General features: G+C 52.2%; 1 protein-coding gene across 1 annotated transcript in view; it reads right to left on the reverse strand.

Annotated features, from left to right (window-relative positions):
- Positions 1 to 13,179, reverse strand: part of ATP9A (ATPase phospholipid transporting 9A (putative)) — a 133,226-nt gene that overhangs the window by 14,958 nt on the left and 105,089 nt on the right. Inside the window, 6 exon segments of the mRNA XM_072801448.1 lie at positions 768 to 912; positions 1,018 to 1,107; positions 3,685 to 3,783; positions 6,065 to 6,235; positions 7,611 to 7,694; positions 8,741 to 8,833. Of these exon segments, the coding sequence (XP_072657549.1) occupies positions 768 to 912; positions 1,018 to 1,107; positions 3,685 to 3,783; positions 6,065 to 6,235; positions 7,611 to 7,694; positions 8,741 to 8,833 (682 nt within the window).

Genomic DNA, 13,179 nt, shown 5'->3' on the forward strand with positions numbered 1-13,179 from the left:
CTGTGGGTCACACGGACCAGAGAGGAAAGTCGGGAAATTGGGGAGAGGCGAGAAACAGGACCCCCACATTTCATTCTTACTTCGGACAATCATGCACGTTTTGCCTTTCCCTGGGTGCTTGCTTACTAAGAGCCTTTTCTGCCCTGCTCCATTTAATCACTCCCACACCCCACAGTATCAGCTTCCTGTCTCACAGAGCAGCTGAGCGTCAGAGGGACAGCAGGTGACCGGCGAGAGCCCCAGCCACGGCGTGGTGGCAGGTGTTTACAACGCCACACCGGGGCCTGTGAGGTGCGGGGAGAAGCATCCCCCCAGCAGCAGAGACGGACACCACACTCCTGAGCCTCCACGTGCCCTGCGGCCAGCACTTTTTAAATCTACCCCTTTTCCATCCTCATGAGCACCATGCGAGTGCTGGTTACCCCACTGTGCCAACGGGCAGACGGAAGCTGGGCCGGGCCCCCAGGGAGTGGAACCAGCACTGGCGGGAACCCAGCCCCAGCACCGCAGCCTGTGGTCTGCAGCCCTCTGTGCGCTGCTCCCTGCGTCACTAGCAAAGGAAGGGCAAGTTAAGGAGAAGAGCCCTAGAGCGTCCTTATCTACTCTCACTCAAAGGGAAATACTAAAAATAAGAATAATTATAGAGCCAGAGTCTGTTGGGGGAAAGTGTCACGACCTGAGTGAAGTGGCCCGGGGGGTCTGAGGCAGACGGCAGTGGAAGCCATCCCCTGACTTACAGAAATGAATCCGCCCGGGCAGCCGCCTACCTACGGCACAGGTGAGCTTCCCGGTGCGTTCCTGCAGCAGGCGCACGATCTGGGCCTTCTGGGTGGGGGTGCAGCGGCAGCAGACCACGGCCGGGCACTGGCAGGCCAGCTCCATGAACTCGTACTCGTAGTACTTGAGGCAAACCTGGGGGCGGGGGGGCAGGGGGGCAGGTGGTGGTCACTGCCCCCACCGAGCAGGGAGGGGCACGCGCTTCCGGGAGGAGCCGGCTGGCGGGGTCCCTGCACCCACCTCCAGGGAGTCTCCCGAGATGACCAGGGCACAGTCGTGCTTCCTGCGGAAAGCGTTCAGCTCGAGGTGGGCCTCGCTGCGGTTGGTCACCTGGAAGGGAACAGAGGGGTGGAGGAGGCTCTGCTCTCCGGAGACAGGAGAACAACAAACAGTGGCTTCCTGAAGCCGGTGGGAGGACAATGGCCACCCCGGCCGAGGACCCCCGCCCCTCCCCTGCCGCCGGACCGAGAGCCAAATTCAACCGTGTCTGTTATGATTCTGTGGGAATGGGGAGAGCCTGTACACCAGCTGTCACCCCGCACTTCCCCCGGGACGGCTGCAACCCATGTAACCGAAGAGCCAACAGTGATTGCGCCTGACCACGTGCAAGGTGCTCCCCATGGATGTCCCCCGTGTGCTTGTCACACGGCCCTATGAGGTGCACAGTCACGGCTGCACTGGACACACACGGAAAGGATGGCACGGCGAGCCTGCCCGGAGTACGACATCTGGAAGGCTGGGAGGCAGGCGTCAGAAACCGGGTGTCCAGCGGGGTGCCCGACCTTTGTGTGACAGGCCAGGCGCCGTGACCTTACAGCTCTTGTCCAACTACTGAGCTCTGCCGTTGTAGCGCCAGAGCAGCCACAGGCAGTAGGCAAGCAAGTGGGTGCATCTGTGTTTAAATAAAACCTTATTTGCAGGGGCGCCTGGGTGGCTCTGTCGGTTAAGCGTCTGCCTTTGGTTCAGGTCATGATCCCGGGGGTCGAGGGGGGGGGGGGCCTGGGTGCTCAGCAGGGAGTCTGCTTCGCCCTCTGCCCCTCCCCCTACTTGTGCTTTCTCTTTCTCTCTCAAATAAATAAAATCTTTCAAAAAATAAAATGAAATTTTATTTCAGGTGGCCACATGGACTGTCATTTGCAACCCCTAATATACAGAATGTGGAGAATATGGAATATACGACATACAGCCCATTTCTCGTTATTTTCAATGGTTACGCTATATTAATAAGAGTCACTATGAACACTGACTTAGTAAATAAGGAACCATTCATTGCTTTGAGGGGAGATATGGGCCAGGCTTCTGTGAGTCTTTGGCCACAATATTTTTGTCCATCGATACCTTGTCATATATGTGTTTCTGTTTAGACACATCTTTATATATCTATATATATAAGATTTTATTTAGGGAGAGAGAGAAACCATGAGCGGGGGAGAGGCAGAGGGAGAGAGAGAATCGTAAGCAGGCTTCACACTCAGCACAGAGCCTGACTTGGGGCTGGATCTCACCACCCTGAGATCACGACCTGAGCCAAAATCAATAGTCAGCTGCTTAACTGGCTGAGCCAGCCAGGTGCCCCTAAACACATCTTTTGAAATACATGCTGTTGGGCACCTGGGTGGTTCAGTGGCTGAGCGTCTGCCTTTGGCTCAGGTCATGATCCCGGGGTCCTGGGATCGAGTCCTGCATCGGGCTCCCCGCAGGGAGCCTGCTTCTCCCTCTATGTTATGTCTCTGCTTCTCTCTGTGTGTCTCTCATGGATAAGTAAATAAAATCTTTAAAAAAAAAAAAAAAGAAATACATATTGTTGATTCATTAACACTGAACTCATAACCAAAAGCACTAGAACTCCTGCCTGAAGGAAACTCATCCAACACATGAACTTTCTCTGTAAGTCGCATCGTACCTTCCTGTACTTAGGGACACCACTCCAGCAGTGTGCTGGGAGGGGGGGGATGTGAAACAGTGAAATCACTGACAGCACAAAAATGCAAAAAAAAAAAAAAAAAAAAGTGGCACTAGGTCAATCTTAAACTACTGTGCTTGCGTGTAGTACAAAAGCAGAGAAGGCAGGGAATCGCCTTGTTTGACCCCAGCTGGGAATGTGCGCATCAGGCAACGACGATTTCTCACTGCTCTGCACATGTCCACGGAGGACTCTGAAAGTGCCCTGAGGACTGATTTTTGGGTTTCGAACACATTTTAGCAAGTAAGTGCATTTGCAAATCTGGAATCCGTGTATAATGAAGACTAAATGTATCCGCCTCGACACAACGCTGTGCCGTTCCCAAAACTGCCGCTCTCCTGAAGGCTGTGTGTGCTGTGGACCAAAGGCAGGGGGGTCAAGGGGAAACTCCCGGAACAGGCAGAGAGCCCCTCTGGTTGTTGGTGTGAGCACTCCGATTTCAGGAGCAGGGCTGCTATGTCCCACCCAGAGGGGACCTCCCACCCCTCACCTCCCAGGACCCCAGGACCATGACCTGAGCTGAAGGCAGACACCTCACCGACTGAGCCTCCCAGGCACCCCTGGAATTTACTCCTTATCCAAGGACCTGATCTTCAAGGGTCCAGAGGAATCTGGACTCCTATGCATAATTTCACATGGACAGGTTTATCTGCATCGTTCCTCCCGAATGTGCCTTGTGCCAGCTTCTCCGAGGGACCATGAGCCCCAGCAGGTTAAGCACACAGGGCCGTAACGAGGCGCTTCTGAACCAGCACCAGAAGGAAGCCCACAGCCTCACTGGGGCCACACAGCAGTTCCCCCCAAGCCAATGCTCTAAGTTCCCTGACCCTGGGTGGTTAACACGCTCCTCCCTCCCCTCTGTAGGGGTCCCCAATCAGGTCCTGAGGTTACAGGGCAAACTGCAGCATCGGCCCTACAAGGCCCCAGTGCGGAGGACACGTTACCAGCCGAAAAACGTGGATGTCTTGGTTTCTGGTCACCAGATGTGCATTCTTCGCAGTGCATGTAGCTGTCTCCAGCTTGTCCCCTGTCAGCATCCAAACCTGCAATCACAGCAGAAAGGAGCCCCGCTCTGTCCGTGGGGAAGGCCAGCCTGCAACCTGTGTCAGGTCAGTTTCCAAGAACATTGAGCTAACCCTCATTTATTCCATTTACCTCGAGACTCATGGTGTCCCCAACACACCCCAGGAGTACCCCCACTCTGAGGGCTTCAGGACCCCAAGGAACCCCTGCTGGTGGCAGCAGAAGCTGGTGCAACACTTTTACAAAAGCATTTGACCACACGCTTCAACAGACATCATGAAGCACAACCTCTGACCTCATCATCCCTCTTCTGGAAATTTTTCTTAAAGCAATAAATAATTTCAAAGAAGGGGATGGCCGTATGGGTGAAGGGTCACTTCCATGTCCTGCAGGAAACACTGATTTGTCACGTTACATACAGTCTATGTGGTGGGTTAAGCCAACAGTGAATGTGCCAAGCTCCTCCGTACCTCCTAACAGGTCATTCTGCATGTCACTGTCGCGGGCTCAGAGAGGGCAGGTGACTTGCCCCAGAGCCACACAGCTAGCTCCTATCCCAAACAGACCCAGAATCCAGGTCTTCAGAGTCCAAACTCTGGAACGTGCTTCCAGCTCCGCTCGTTTACCGGCTACCCCTTTGCTGTCCCTACCCACAGCGGGGAAGGACGCAGGCTGAGTCACCGGACAAAGGACGTGCTGGCAGTGGGGGAGGGACAGGAAAGCGAGCGGCGATGGCTTCCCGAGAGTTCGCAGCGCCAGGCACCCATCAAGTGCTGTCCACGTTCAGCGTGTTTGACCTTCACAGTAACTTTGTGAGGCAGGAAACGGAGCCCTGAGAAGTCAAGCCACTTGCCAAGGACCACCCCAGGCAGTGGGACAGCCATGACGCAGGCCCCGGGCCCTCTGGGGGGGCCCTTGCCTCTGGGCTGCACCCTGAAGGGCATCAGCCTCTTCTCTCCACCTCCCATCTGGCCGTAAAAAAAAATATTATTTTAAGAGATCCCAGCCCAGTGCCAGTTTTCAGGGTTTGTTGTAGGAGAGCAAATTGGGAAAGGAGCAAGGAGGCTCTAACTCTAGAAAACCATGGCAAGTCACCAGCGCACCATGTGACTAGTGCCCCACGTCGGGACAACAGGGGGCACCGCAGGTGGGAGCCCAGACCTGAGCCCCAGGCCCGGAGGCACACTGCCCACCTTGCTCGGCCTCGGCTGCTGCGTCGGCTTAGGGGCTGGAGCAGAAATCTTCCAGGTTCCAGCAGCGTCCCGCCTGTGAAGGGGCTGTGCTGGGCCGACCTCCAGACTCCCCTGGCCCCTCGCCCCCACACCCCCTTCTCCCTCCTGTCTGACCAGGGAAACCAGAAACAGAAGTCCCGTCTGCACGCTTGGGAATAAAACACCCCGCCTTTTGGAGAGAACAGCTTTGAGGAGCAGCTCAGGGTGGAGCCAGGAGCAGAGACCCGAATGCCAAAACCTGGGACACCGGAGGTCTACAGAAGTTGCCAGCGACAAATCTAAGTGCCACCGTGCGAGAGAAACAAGCCCCTCTGACCTCAGACCACTGCTCCAATAATGGGATCTTGCTGACGATCCCCTTGCAATGAACGAGGCCCGTGGGCCAAATCTGGTTTACAACGAAACGTAACAAAACGTGCCCCCCACGCGGGCGGGTCCCCCGTGGGCACGAACGCGGCCGGAGCTCATTTCATACTGCAGCCCCGCTCGCTGGAGCCTGTGCCAACGACCGGCCCAAGGACGCAACGGGGAGCTGCTTGTGGGTGGAGGCGGGTGGCAAAGACGCCCGTCCAGGAGCTTCAAGCCAGTGGGTCGCTGATGCTCCGCTCAGGTCCTTTCAAATGCAGCGTGCTCCTCAGACGCCCTCTACCGGCCTCTCTGGACTAAATGCCTGGATTTTTTTTTTTTTTTTTGGCCCCAAACGGTATCAATATGGCAGTTTGTTGGTGCAAGCAGTCAGTCCACTGGGTGGCCACTCATTCACCCAGACAACAGGCAGACGGCTGGCCGGCCGGTCACTCAACAAGAATGTGAAAGCCCCAAGCATGCTGGAGGGATGGGGGATGCAGGTGGGCCCACCTTCGTGGAGCCCAGTGCGGGGGACAGCAGTAAAAGCAAACACACGAGCCGTCTCCCAGAAGCCGGGCTGGACCAGCGGGAGTGACGCCGTGGCCCATCTGAGCCAGGGCTGTGGGTTGCCGTCCGTGCCCTCCTGGCTCCATTACCTCTCCCTCCCATCCCCCTCACTAATATCCGCACTGAAGCCGGGTCCCAGGCAGCTTCACCCTACCTTGATGCCGGCATTCCTCAGGGTCTCGAGTGTGGGCCTCACGTCTGCCTGCAGCTGGTCCTCCACCCCCGTCAGGCACAGCAACTCCATCTCCATCTCCAGGCTCTCGATCACGGTGGCCACTTTGAGAGAGCGGTCGTGCACGCTCAGCTTGGCCTGGACATAGCGGGCCTGTGACACAGCAGGAGACAGAGCCGCTCTTTAGGGTGGGGAGGGGCCAGGCTGGTGGGTGTGGAGAGTAGAACACCATGCGGGGGACCCCAAAACGTGGGTGGACCTCAAAGGGATGCACTGAGACCTCCAGTGCCCTTCCAGGTTCATCAGCCCACACTCGGATAGGCCCTAGTTTCCCCTCTCCTCTGTACTAACCTGCTGTGCAACTTCTAGCAAGTTGCTCAATTCATCTCAGACTCACCTGTTTTCATCCAGGAAGCAGCAATAACAGCCCCAACCTCACTGGGCTGTTGCAACGATCGGTACAACTCAAGATCTCAAAAAAACCAGCAGGTTCTCCCCCATACAACATACACTTCGTGACCAGGAACCCCCGATCATCGGGTTTTCTGAAGACAAAGTCCCATCTCCAAAGGCCACTGACCCAGCCCTTCAGTTTAGCGACCCGACAGGGTTAGCAAAAACATGGAAGAAAATGAAAAATCCCCTGCTGGGTTGTTTCAAACACAAGCCTTTAAACTTGAAAGCACGGTAGGATTTATCAGAGCCAGAACTCTTGCTAATAAAACTTTACAAAGAACTCAGGCACAAAGAAGGAGCAGACTCAGACACAGCCCCTCTGGGTGGAGCAGGACAAGGACCCCAGAAGCCTGTCCCCAGCCACACCCTTCTCCCTTATAGTCATATCCCCATGCACATGCTGGGCTTTGTGCCAGGCCTGGGGATGCAAGGATGCTTCCCTTAAGAAACACACAATTTATAGGACAAGAGGACAATAAACCAGACATATTATGCTGGAACTCATGGCTGTGAAAGTCAACAATCTAGTTCAACACTTTTTACAACTTAGAGAAATGAGGGCTCCAAGGGGGTGATTCATTTCAAAATTTCCAGAGGGTATACTCTGTGTCAAGGACTATCCTATATACTGAAATACAAGAGCAAACCAGACTGACTGGTCTCTGCTCTGGAAAAGATTTCATGTCGGGAAGGAGATACGAAGAAGAATGTTAGATATAAACATAGATACAAGGTCATCCTAGATCTGACTAGCGCCAGTAAAGAAAGTGAGGTGGGTGACGGATGTGGTGAGCAGTGAGGTGGGAAGACTTCTCAGAGGCCGTGGCATTTGAACAGAGACTCAAAGGAAGCAAGGGAGCAGGCCACAGAGCTCTGTGTGGGAAGAGAGTTCCAGGCAGAGAGAAGAGCAAGTGCAAAGGCCCTGAGACATAAGTGAGCCTGGGGTGCTCAGAAAGGACATCAGCAGTATGGCTAGAGCAGCATGAGCTCTAGGGGGAGACGGGGAGGAGGTATGACAGGGGAGGTGACGGAGGGCTGCAAAAAGTAAGAGAAAGGTCTTAGGACCACTTACCTCAAAGTCTTGATACTGCTCCTCCGCTAGAGACTTCTTGGCCACCACAAGCACCCGCAGTCCTTCTCGGGCCATGTTTCCACACTGCGAAGCAGACCACGGTCAGTGGAGAGCCACACTGAGGGCTCCGCCTCTAAGCCCCTGACTCCCACTGAGGAGGGCTGGACGCTACAGTGGACAGGTCCCTACCAGGGCCACAGGGAAACTGGCAAGTCAGAACACGGCTTTCCCCTAAAGCAACCTTCCCTGAAGCAAAGCTTCTCAAGGGAGGCTGCAACACGGCAGGCCGCAGGCCAAACAGGACCTAGGTGTGGGTTTTCTTCCGTTGGCACGGTATAGGTCTCAAAATTTAAGTCAACATCGTAAGACTTCCCAGGTAAGTCTGGATCTCTGGCTTGTTAGAAAAACCCAACGTCTGACAAAACCACATTTGCTTTCCCAAATAACCACAACCGGTGATGGATGAAAAGCAGCTGCTTCTGTGTATTCCCAGAAAACAGTCGTCACGTGAAGGATATCCCAACACACAAAATGTGACCCTGTTAGAAAAACACATCCGCAGCCTATTTTATTTGACTTACCTGCCCAGGCCCTGCTAGTATTTGAGTTTGCAACCCTCTGAAAATATAGTATCACTGAATGAAAAATGTGCATCCTCCTATCTGGAGCCGAAAGATAAAGAAAAAAATGGCCTGATAAACCTGAGGGTCTCCTCCCTCCTTGCTGTGGCCGATCCCCCACATCGTGAACCGGGATAGACAGCCTGTGACGTGTCCCCCCCGCCCCGTTGGTCCCACCCTCGTGGTACCTGCCTCCAGCCAGAAGCCAGTGAGGAGCGGACTCTGGCGCAGGGCAGCTGAGTGAGCTTGGCAGTGGGTCCTGAGCTTTCAGATGAGACCCTGGCCCCAAGAAACCCTTCAAGCGACCCTGAGAACCCAGCTCAGCTGTGCACACATCCCTGGCCCACAGAAACCATGAGAAATAAGTGTGTTGTCCTAAGCTGCTAGGTTCGGGGGTGATTTGTTACGTAGGCACAGGTAGCACAGGTAGCAAGTACAGAGACCATTCTCACCACACCATGCAAGGGGCAGCCTCCAGAACATGGTTCTCACTCCCCACACCCCACTTACCTCTTCCTCCAGCCAGTCATTGTACTGCACGATGCCAGCCATGACAACATCCGCTCCCTTCATGTAAAACGTGATCTCTCCCGTTGATTCATCCTAGAGAGGGGACCCAGCAGAATGAGTATCCAAGAGGAACATCCGCTTTCTGCTCCAGTACCCACTTCCCATGGCAGACGGCATACAAAGGGTACTTAGCGGACGCTAATGTTTTCTCACTTGGCCAAAGATAAAAAGCGAGAAGGGGGTGGGGGAGCCTCACTTTGGGGCAAAGGCCACAAGAAAATGGAAGAAAACTCAAAGCATTTGGAAAAGCATTAAATGATGAAAGCAAGATCAAAAGGATGTAAGAACTTTGTTTTAGTTATTAGTATCCCAACAGGAATGGACTCCCACGCTGGAAGATCATCTTAAATTTATACACGGGACTGCCAGGATCACCAGACTGTGGTCTACCTGAAAAAATGGGGAAGTAAGGTAATTGTCTAGAGCAAGTAAGGTAATTACCTTGGCATCATTCACACATGGGTTGAAGAGTTCTTTGCTGTGTGGGGGGGACCCGTGCCCTGCAGGACCTTTTACAGTATCCCTGTACTGTCCCCATCAGATGCCAGCAGCACCTCTACACAGACAAATGTCCCCTGGGGAGCAAACTGCCCTCATTGAGAACTGCTGATCCTGGTCATTCCAGACCCCTATGTCTACCTTAGGACCTAGCCAGTTATCAAATTATCCGGGTTTTTGTTCACATTGACCAGATTGTCTGGGAAGCAGGTAACACCACAGCCCAGGTGTCAAACGCTTAGACCCGACACCAGCTTTCAGCTGTGTGTACTTGGACATTCTTCCCTAAACATCACTTTTCTCAACTGTAAAACAGGAACACTAACCCCTCTTACCACACAGGCTATTGTGGCTTAATTGACGTCATCTACACAGAGCACACAGCCAACAGCTGGACACACAGACGATGTCCATTCATTGTCATCAGTTCTGAGTGACGGGAACTCTAGACATCCCTTGAGTGTACCATGTGTGGAGACCAAAGCTTGGCTCAGGGGATTTTGCATCTGCTGATATCTGGAGACTTATCTGATTGTCGCAACGAGGGGCTGGGTGCTACTGGCATCCAGTGGGTAAAGGCCAAGGATGCTGCGAAGCATCCCACAGTGCAGAGGGCAGTCACAGCCAAGAATCATCTGGTCCCAGTGTCAACAGTACTGAGGCTGAGAAATCCTGCCTTTGAGGAATGGGGTAAAAATCCCTGGTTCTTATTCCTTGACATTCCTTCCTTGGTAACTCCCATCCCAGGGATCCTGGAGGCAGCAGAGATGGGCAAGGGGACAGAGCATGGCCATCACCACCTCATGCCTCAGTTCTACTGTCCTGGGAACCCCAGACTGTGTGCCGGGAACTCATTACTAAACATGAAGCAAATACTCAAAGCCAAATTAGTGGTATAAGTTTCCTTCTTTAAAATGGCTTTCTAATGCCCTCTAATCACAGACCATCTTTGAGAATCACATGCTTACTCGTAAAAGCGTCCACTGCCCTCCTCCCCCCAAGAGGCACCTGTGTCTTAAAAGCAGAAGGGCACACTTCATCTTCGACGGATTACGCCTCTGCTTGCCTCTGACTCAGGCCAAAGACAGCTGTGGGGTCTGAACATGAAAGCATCCCAGGGCTTTCTTCCCTTTTCCCTTCACCCAAATGGCACTTCATAACAGAACTGTAGGAAACGGCGTCCCCCTCCCCGGCTTCCTCTCCTGCAGAGGGTGCTCGGGAGAGCTTGGACAGCCCGGTCCAATATAAACACCGTATCAACTGTCTCCTCCCGTTACTCATTTCCTCCCACCCAGTTCATCACAAGGTTACTTCGCTCTCATATTATGGCAAGATTACCCTGTAAATTTACAGAGAGCTGCTGGTTGCACTGCATTGTCTTAGGGCCTCATCTTTTTCCACTGTGGTCTGATTCTGGCCCCCGTTCAAAGGCCTGTTTTATTCAAACAATGACAAGGGTATGATCTACAGCAATGATCCGCCTCCATCATTCCACGTGGGACTGGCCGGGTGGGGGTGGGGGGCGGTCAGTGGAACATCTGTACACAAGAAAAACAAAGCCAGCAATGCAGCCTTCCTTCAGAGAGACAAGCACAAAAGCCCCAGAGAAACCCTCAGAAGACAGAGACTCACGCCAAGAAAAGACTTTGCTTTGTGAGTGCAAGAGGTACCTGCCAAGTACCGTCCACGAGCTCACACGTATCTGGAAGGGCTGATGAACCAGCTGAGAGCACATCCCTAACTGTGAACAGTCACTAAGCCAAAACGTTTTACAGCTGAGCTAACATTTCCTTGCATTGGGTAACTGGCCAGGTATTTTCAAATAATGAGCAGGATCTATGGGTGCATCCAGACTGAGCTGTTGGCCCGGCACAAGTAACATTTAGGGGGAATTGTTCTTTGTCAGGAGGCTGTTCTGGCCTCTACCCACTAGCTGACGTCAGTAATACCACCATGAGTAGTGATGACCAAAAGGTCTCCCAACATTTTCAAATGTCCCCTAGAGGCAAAATGGCCCCAGGATGAGAACCACTTCATTGGAGGAGTTTAGGAGATTTCTACAGAGTGGAAAAGTGGCCCACACGCCCTGGAGGCTGATTTCCACCTGTCAAAACCACAGATAAAGAGGGAGATATGTCAGCAAACAAAAAAACTTAGTAAAAACACGCATTTCATTAAAGACAGCCTAGCAAAGACAGATGCTCACAAACTGACTTTGGTAGTGAGAGATGAAAACCCTAAGTTTCCAAGAAAGGAATATTTAATTAAATAATGGTGCATTTTTTTCAATAGGGCACCATGAATACATTAAAAGCATAAAAATCACCTTTTACTGATATGAGAAAATTTTCACCATATATATTGTTCAATGTGAGGAGAGTTTAGAAAGCCTTCTATGACATCCAATCTCAATTTTACAAAAATGTGTGTGGAAGTTTACACTCATATACGTGTAGAAAAAAAAAAAAAAAACAAGAGGAAATTCTCTGAAAAAGGAAGAGAGGTCATCCCTGGGTGGTGGAGATAGAGATGAGTAGCTTGAGCTCTTTCCTTATACATGTATTTGTTCTGAATGTCCTAAATGTTGGTTTGGTTTGGTTTTTATAACCTTGGAGGGGGGGGGTGCTGTTTTTAAAATAATGATTTGCCCATCCAACAAGTATGTCCTGTTGCTCCTGCTGTGAGAAGACACGGGCCACAGCTCATAAAATATGACTCATATCTGGGAATGAGAGCCCTTCACAGCTTAGGGAAGGGTGGGGGATATTGCTCACTTATCCTAGAATGGCTGATATTGGGTACTATCTGAGGATGAGTCAACCCTCAAATGACTGCAGCAGAGCCCATGGTCCTGGAACTTGAAAACATAAAAGCTGGGACAAAAGTAAATCTGCGGAAGATAATGACTCTGATTCACCAGGAAACACCCACCCGCCTGATCTGTGGTGCTGCTTTCAAGCCACGGATGTTCTTGACATCAGATGTGTGTCCAAGATACAGGTTAGAAGCCATGGGGCAGGCCAGGTATGGGCCAGTGGGAAAAGCAGCACCAGTAGGGGAGAAAAAGCTCACTTCCCACTAAAAAGTTGCTGAGAATGTGTGTCCTGTTGAGTCTGAAAGTACCTACTAGCATCAGGCATGTAAAAATCCCTTAAAATGTGTCATTTTCAAAGCACACTCATGCTTTGTCATTGGGTCATCACAACAGCTCATGGAGCTGTTTCTTCTAGGCAGAGGCGAGGCAGCTTCTTCAATGGCTCCCAATGACCCCCACCTCCTGGTATTCATGCCCTTATGAGACCCACTCCCAATGAGTAGGGGGAAGGACCCAGTGACTTGCTTCTAATTAGTGATGCAAAAGTGAAGTGAGAAAAGGCCAGTTCTGAGATCAAGATACAAAGACTGTGCCTTCCATCTTGTTCACATGCTCATTGTTCACTCTGATGAAGCCGGCTGACCTATGGAGAAGCCCGGGAAGCAGTGAATGAGGGTGGCTCTCCTGCCAAATACAGTGAAGAACTAAAGCTCTCAGTCCAACAACCGCAAGGAGCTGAGTCCTGCCAACAATACTGATTTTATGTGGAAGTGGATCGTGACTCATTTGAACCCTGGATGTCGGCACCCTGTGAGAGACCATAGGCCAAAGGACCCAACAAAACTGCACCCAGATTCTTGACCCGCAGACCCCGTGAGATACCACCTTCTATTGTTTAAAGCCACTAAGTGTGGGGTAATCTACTATGCAGCAACACACGATACACTACCACAACATTACTACAGGTGCTCTATGAACTTTTCAATGTCCCTCTCTCACCACACTCAAACTCCCAGGTCCTAGTGCTTAAAGAGCATGGACCTGGGGGCCACATTATCTGGGGTCC

The sequence above is a fragment of the Canis lupus genome, chromosome 26 (genome assembly GCF_048164855.1).
Source record: "Canis lupus baileyi chromosome 26, mCanLup2.hap1, whole genome shotgun sequence".
Lineage (NCBI taxonomy): Eukaryota > Metazoa > Chordata > Mammalia > Carnivora > Canidae > Canis > Canis lupus.